Raw genomic sequence first — 6,721 nt, 5'->3', positions numbered from 1 at the left:
GGAGGAGGAGGAAGAGGGGGACCTCAGACAGATACAATGCCATACTGCCCACACTCCAGACAAGCTGTTGCCAGTCTCCAGGTGACAGCTGGAGAGCTCTTAAAGCTTTGGTGCTAATTCAAAGTGTTGCAATTTATTGACAGAGTTTTGGAAAACCTTTAGGAAAACCTTTAGGAATTGTTTGGTGCATCAAAGTTCCCCAGGAGCCCAAAACAGAGTAGTGTTTTGGAAAATCTTTAGGAATTGTTTGGTGCATTTACGATGGGGCTCCTGGGGAACTATTGTTGCCAATCTTGGCCCAGCAGCCATCAAACCATTCTCTTCAACCCCCTGCTGTGCAGCTGACTTTCCCCTAGGGTTGCCAATCTCCAGGTGGGACCTGGAGATCTCCCACTGTTACAATTGATCTCCAGATGACAGAGATCAGTTCCCCTGGAGAAAATGGATGCTTTGGAGGGTAGACCCTATGACATTATACCTGCTGAGTCCTTCCGCCCCTCCGCCCAATGCTGCCCTCTACAGAATCCACCCCCCAAACCTCCAGGTATTTCCCTCCTTAGAGCTGGCAACCCTACATTCCCCTCAGTGCCTGTTGGTAGGCAACTAAGCTTGGTCCTGTCACCTACTTTGGCCTTTGGGAGAAAACACATTGGGGCCAGTCCTGATAGGGTTGCCAACTCCAGATGGGAAATTCCTGGAGATTTGAGGGATGGAGCCTGAAGAGGGTGAGGTTTGAGGAGGGGTGGGACCTCAGACAGGTACACTGCCATAGACTCCACCCTCCAAACCAGTCAGTCCCATATAGGGAACCATTGTTGCCAATCTCCAGGTGAGGGCTGGAGACCACTCAGAATTACAACTGCTCTGCAGAAGGGAGGGCAGAAGTCAGCTGAAGTCAAAGGGGCAGATAATGGTAGGTTGATGGTTAGCTGGGAAGGAGATGGGGTTGCCAACTACATGCTGACAAATTCCTGGGGATTTGAGGGGTGGAGCCTGGAGAGGGTGGGGTTTGCAGAGGGGTGGGACCTCAGACAGGTAGAATGCCATAGACTACACCCTCCAAACCAGCCACTTTGTCCTGGGTAACAATTGTTGCCAATCTCCAGGTGAGGGCTAGAGATCACTCACAATTACAACTGCTCTTCAGGTAGCAGAGATCAGTTCCTCTGGAGAAAACAGTGGACTCTGTCATTATACCCTGCTGAGGTCACCACAGCAAATTGACACTGTTTGCCCAAAGCCAGAGCCTCTTTCTAGATCTCGTTGTATTGCTTTCACAACGGGCTTTACTGCTAGTATGTAAATAAAATAATTATATGTTAATAAAACAACAATCATACATGCAAATACAGGTATTAGTGTAGGAGAAACTTGAGGGGGAAAGGTAATACCTCCCCTACACTCCAAAGTGGTACAATCCATTTCCCACCTCTGCCTTTCCCTAGGGACTTGGAGATCTCACAGAATTACAACTGATCTCTAGAGGACTGAGAACAGTTCCCCTGGAGAAAATGGCTGCTTTGGAGGGTGAATTCTATCGCATTATACTTCACTGAGGAATTTCGCCTTCCCGGACCCCGCCCTCTTCAGGCTCTGCCCCCTAATCTCCAGGAATTTCCCAACCCAGTGCTGGCGACCCTACATTACCCCCTCATTCTCCCACACATGTGAGCCAGGCTTAATCCTCTAGAAGCATGCTTACGTCGGTTAAGGCCGCGTTGATGTAGTTGTTGCTGTCTCCATCCATGGAGATGAGGAAGGGGAGGCACCGGTCTGGAGGCAGGACATCCATGCTGCGATTCTTTTCCCGATTGCGTGGCAGAAGAGCGATGCTGCACTCCTCCACGTCCAGGTGGGGTGTTACAGAGTTCAGAGTCTGCTGGACACAAGGAAACCAGGTTAGGTAGCATCGTGCGATTCCAGAGACAAGAGACACTTTCTGCTTATGTGGTCTTTGTGAGGGAATCCCACTGTTTTCAATAGAGTTCAGTCCCTGGGAAATGTGTACAAGATGAACTGTGACTTTTAGGGCCAGAACAGCAGGGATCTTTTTATACATACTCTGTGATATTCATGTCTGTTGGCCAAGGTAAATACAATTGCTATCAGTGTGGTATAGCAGTTAGTGTGTCAGACAAGGATATGGGAGACCTGGGTTCAGATCCGGGCCCAGGGCATGAAGATTGGTAAGAGATCTTTGGCCAGTCACACACTCTTAGTCTAAGCTAAGTCAATGTGATTGAAAGGATAAAATGAGGACAGGAGAACCATGTATGTTGCTCTGAACTCTTGAGAAGAAGAGATAAAAACAGACTTGACAGACCAACATTCCCCAACCTTTTTGAGCCTTCAGGCATCTTTGGAATTCTGACACAGAGCAGTAGAGCCAAACACAAAATGGCTGCCATAGGTGATGGAGCCACACACACAATAAACCCAAGTGCAGGGGAGAAGAACAGTAATTATAACTGGGGAAGAGGCATGCATGAGAACAAAGCAAACAACGTGGTGGCAGCTACCACTAAAACAATGTCATTTTAATGAATCTGGATAGCCAGTCAGATCTTCAGCGGCCAGTCAGAGCACATAGCACAGAACCCTCTCATCTCCTCTATGGACAATTTTGAATTTGTCATCCTTCCTGCTTGGATTTCACATCCCCATTGTGTAAACTGAACCCATGCATTTGGGGGCCATTTTCTGCCTCCCCCACTCCTATGGTGATTCCATCCCCTCCTTTGCTTCCATGTGCTCACCTGGAACTCCTCCCGCAACTGTGATGAGTTGCTCTGCGGATCTATCCTCACCATCTCTTTGTATGTAGGCATGAACTCACTGACAGGGATACTGGTCTCTCCACAGAGGCAGGCTTCCAAGATGGCATCATGGATGAAGACGTACTGCTCCTGGCATGAAGAAAACCGCAAGGTTAGCCTAGAAATAGCTAGGGAGTGTGAGGCTAAGGAAAACTGGGATGTGAGGACTCTTTTTCTGCATCTAGTAATCAGATTTGAATATCCCATGATCAAGCTACACCTGCACACACAATTGCCAGAGAACCAGGAGAGAATCACAGACCCAGAAGAAAACAATTTTCTCACCTTGAGAGATATCTGGGAGATACAGGGTTCCACTAACAGAGGGTTCCACTGTTCCACTAACAGAAGGCATTTTCATCAGTGGAACAGACCTCTCCTTCCTCCTGCTGCAGTCCACTGATGTCCCCAAAATGCTGCTCCTTGGGGACAGGAGACCTTCAAGAATTACATGAGGGTCAAATCAGGAGTCTGCATCAGGAAGAGGAAACTGGTGGAAATTACACCTCCTCTTCCATTACTAGAAAATTTAGCCTGGCTCCAACCTACAGCTCAGTACAGTTCATGGTGCATGGTGATCTTCTGACTTTTGAAGTCTAAACAGGGACTTCTTCACGTGTATACAGCAACTCCAGCCAGAAATCTACATGGTCACTCTGACCACTACCTCACATGTGCAGTCAGCCGCTGGTCCCACTTTTCCACACAGGTTAGCAAGAAGACCCACAACAGCCAACTACATGCAATCATGAAGTCATCACAGGTGCCACACAAAGTCAGTTGGTTAAAGTTGCTGGAAAATAACATTAATCAATTCTAGATTAAGAATGGAAGAAGAGCCATGCTGGTCAGACCACTGGTTCTTCTAGTCCCACATTCTGTTTCATATGGTGGCCAGCTATTTTGGGAGGGAGATAATACGCTTTTTGTATGCAGAAGGTTCCTGGTTCAATTAACTGGCATCTCCAGTTTTTTTTTAAAAAAATCAAGTAGTACAAGATGTGGAAGACCTCTGCTTGAGACCCTAGAAAGTAGCTGCCATTCAGTATCGCCAAGACTGCAGAGCATCTGCTTGGCATTGAGAAGGTTCCAGGTTCAGTCCCTGGCATCTCCAGTTAGAAGGTTTAGGTAGTAGGTAATGTAAAAGACATCCTGGAGAGCCACTGCCAGGCTGAGCAGACTATGCTGACCTTGACGGACCAATGGTCTGATTCAGCACAAGGCACCTCTATGTATGTTTATGTGTGACTCTGACAGACCGACTGGTCTGACTTGGTAGAAGGCAGCTTCATGTGTTTCTGTCAGGTGCCTTGCAAACACCATCTTGCTCCCTCTCCTGCACACAAGCCAAAACACTTCTGTAACCAGCACCACCCCAGCCCTGCCCTACCTCTGTCTGGATCATGTTGATTCTTCGTGAGCACAGTGTCTTCACACAGTTGTAAATGTCCACAACTCCTTCGCACTCTGCCATGTCCAGCATCACATCCAGGACAATGTAACAGCCGGTCCTTCCGGTGCCAGCACTGCAAGGAGTTGGGTGTTGTGGGGGAGAAAACAGCAAGTCACTTAATAGTCCTTCAGACCCACCACATCCCAATGATACCTCCAGACCTCTGCTCCTCTGCCTTTAACACCAGGCTGGATTGCAAACACTGGTATCTCTCCAGGCAATGACAACCTCAGACTCCTAGTTTCTGCAATCCAAGCTGCCATTAAAGGTCAGGCCAGGTGGTGATTTTCTGATCAGCCTTCTCTGTTGTGGCCCCCACCTTCTGGAACGGCATGCCTGAGGAGGTCAGGAAGGCACCCACTTCCTGGCTTTCTGCAAACTATGCAAAACTGAATTATTCCTCAGCAGGCAGTAGAGTTGCACTGTACCTAATGAGTCACAAAGTTACTTGGAAGAAGCACTAGGGACTGTGGTGTATACTACTGTGTATAGCTGGCTGAAACTAGGATCCTACTAGGGAATTTGGCGTCATTTAATGTGTCATGTTAACACATGTTTTGCTTCAGTTTTGTTTTTAAACTTCTGTTTGGTTCTCCTACAACCCTAATCCTACTGCACTGTTTACTGAATATTCCATCTGTCAATTGTATTGACTCACTCTGTGTAATCTGCCTTGAGTCCAAGTGAGAGAGGTGGACTATAATTAACATATATAAATAAAATGTTCTTTGGCCTATAGTTTCCAAAGCATAGACTGGGTATGCTTCACCCATATATTCTTTGCCAAGACTCGTTGCAGCACCAGTGTTGAAGGGATGGGTGGCAGAGTGCTGGGCAAACGAAACTGCACCATGTTTGGGTAAAACAGGCCACAATTTTTATTGATTACAGCTGGAAAGTTTTGGCTTGGCATAGGGAAATGGACCTGAGGTGTCAAGTGACCCACCTGCCACTTGATGTGAAACCCTGCCCATCAGCCCACCTGCTGAAGGAGTAAACCTAGGATGACAGCAATATGGGAGCACCTGGACACAAGCTATGGTGTGATCCCCTTGCCACCAGGGTGTGCGTGAGACCAGCATCCCCTGAGCTGAGCATTCCTCTTTATCACATGCCCCCACAGACCCTTTATAGGGCCCCACTCAGGGTGCTGGGCATGCAGGCCTGATCTTTCTTCCATAAGGATCCACCCCAATGCAAAAACTGCCTGCGAGTTGTAACAATGGTAAAAGAGAACGCAACAAATGACAAAGAAAACAAAAACACAACACAACTGGCTATAGATACAACCAGCCTTCACTCTCTCAGACAGCAACACATCTGTTTCTAACATCACCAGGTTTAGTTAATTCAGCTCCCCTTTCTCTCATAAGAAGCTTGCTTCAGCACAGGGCTGATCCCAGATTTTCCTCCCCATTGGAGGATCCAGCCGTCAAAGCCCAGGCAAAATCTCTAACGCAGCAAGAGCGGAACCATGACTCCCCGCCTTTCCATTGAAGCTTTAAACACTCAAACATACTAATTTCTGGGACTGATGAATCACTCGCTGTGATTATCAATGATTACAGGCTGGGGAAACTAATCACACTTGTTGTCCCTGATGAATGAATACTGATGAAGCCATTGACAAGAAGGGGGGGGGGAGGGAAATCCACGGGCTTTCATTCATCAGTTCTTCCTTACTTATCTAGCCTGGGAAGAATCATAATGCGGGCTGAAAAAAGCATGGCTGGCTGTGCAAAGAACAGAGATTCAGCATTGCCATTCTGGTGTCACTCGCAGCCAGACATTGCAAAGTGGGGGAGAGGGGAGGGGTTCTTTATAAGACAAATAATAAAAATAACAATAATAGAGAAGCCCAGGTGCAAGGGCATTAGAGCACTGTTATGATTCTTGGTGTCCCACCATTTTGGCAGACATCCAGTGGAACATATCAGGACGAGCCACTGTAATGTCTATGATGGCAAATGAAGCAGAGGTAGCCAGTTAGGGAGCACGGAGGCAGCATAAACATATGGAGCAGAGGTCCATCAGTGGCTATTAGCCACAAGGTATATATAGGAACTCTCGGTCTGGGGCAAGAGATGTATTGTATTCTTGGTGCTTTGGGGGGCAACAGTGGGAGGGCTTCTGGTGTCCTGGCCGCACTGCTGGACCTCCTGATGGCACCTGGTATTTTTGGCCACTGTGTGACAGAGTGTTGGACTGGCTGGGCCATTGACCTGATCCAACGTTGATTTCTCTTATGTTCTTATGACAGTTGAGTGGCCAGCATGGTGTTAACTTGCAACCAAGGACCAGAGGATCTCTTCTTGTGCTATTGAGGGGTTACAGGGGACCTCAAAATATGTCTGGAGGCTGAGCAGGTCTGGGGAGGCACATTTTCAAAATCAGTAATAATTATTACAAGTAAGGGGACCCGCGATAATCGCGGGGGGGGGGAGAGAAGAGC

General features: G+C 47.7%; 1 protein-coding gene across 1 annotated transcript in view; it reads right to left on the bottom strand.

Annotated features, from left to right (window-relative positions):
• PTPRU (protein tyrosine phosphatase, receptor type U) overlaps positions 1 to 6,721 on the bottom strand; it is a 563,689-nt gene that overhangs the window by 59,007 nt on the left and 497,961 nt on the right. The window contains exons 24-26 of the mRNA XM_015423947.1: positions 4,207 to 4,342; positions 2,757 to 2,906; positions 1,703 to 1,876 (exon numbers count right to left, since the gene is read on the bottom strand). Of these exons, the coding sequence (XP_015279433.1) occupies positions 1,703 to 1,876; positions 2,757 to 2,906; positions 4,207 to 4,342 (460 nt within the window). The remainder of the gene's footprint in view (positions 1 to 1,702; positions 1,877 to 2,756; positions 2,907 to 4,206; positions 4,343 to 6,721) is intronic.

The sequence above is a fragment of the Gekko japonicus genome, unplaced genomic scaffold, assembly GCF_001447785.1.
Source record: "Gekko japonicus isolate JY-2015 unplaced genomic scaffold, Gekko_japonicus_V1.1 scaffold344, whole genome shotgun sequence".
Taxonomy (NCBI): Eukaryota; Metazoa; Chordata; class Lepidosauria; order Squamata; family Gekkonidae; genus Gekko; species Gekko japonicus.
The sequence above is the reverse complement of the archived record's forward strand: the minus strand, read 5'-3'. Positions and strand labels throughout refer to the sequence as shown.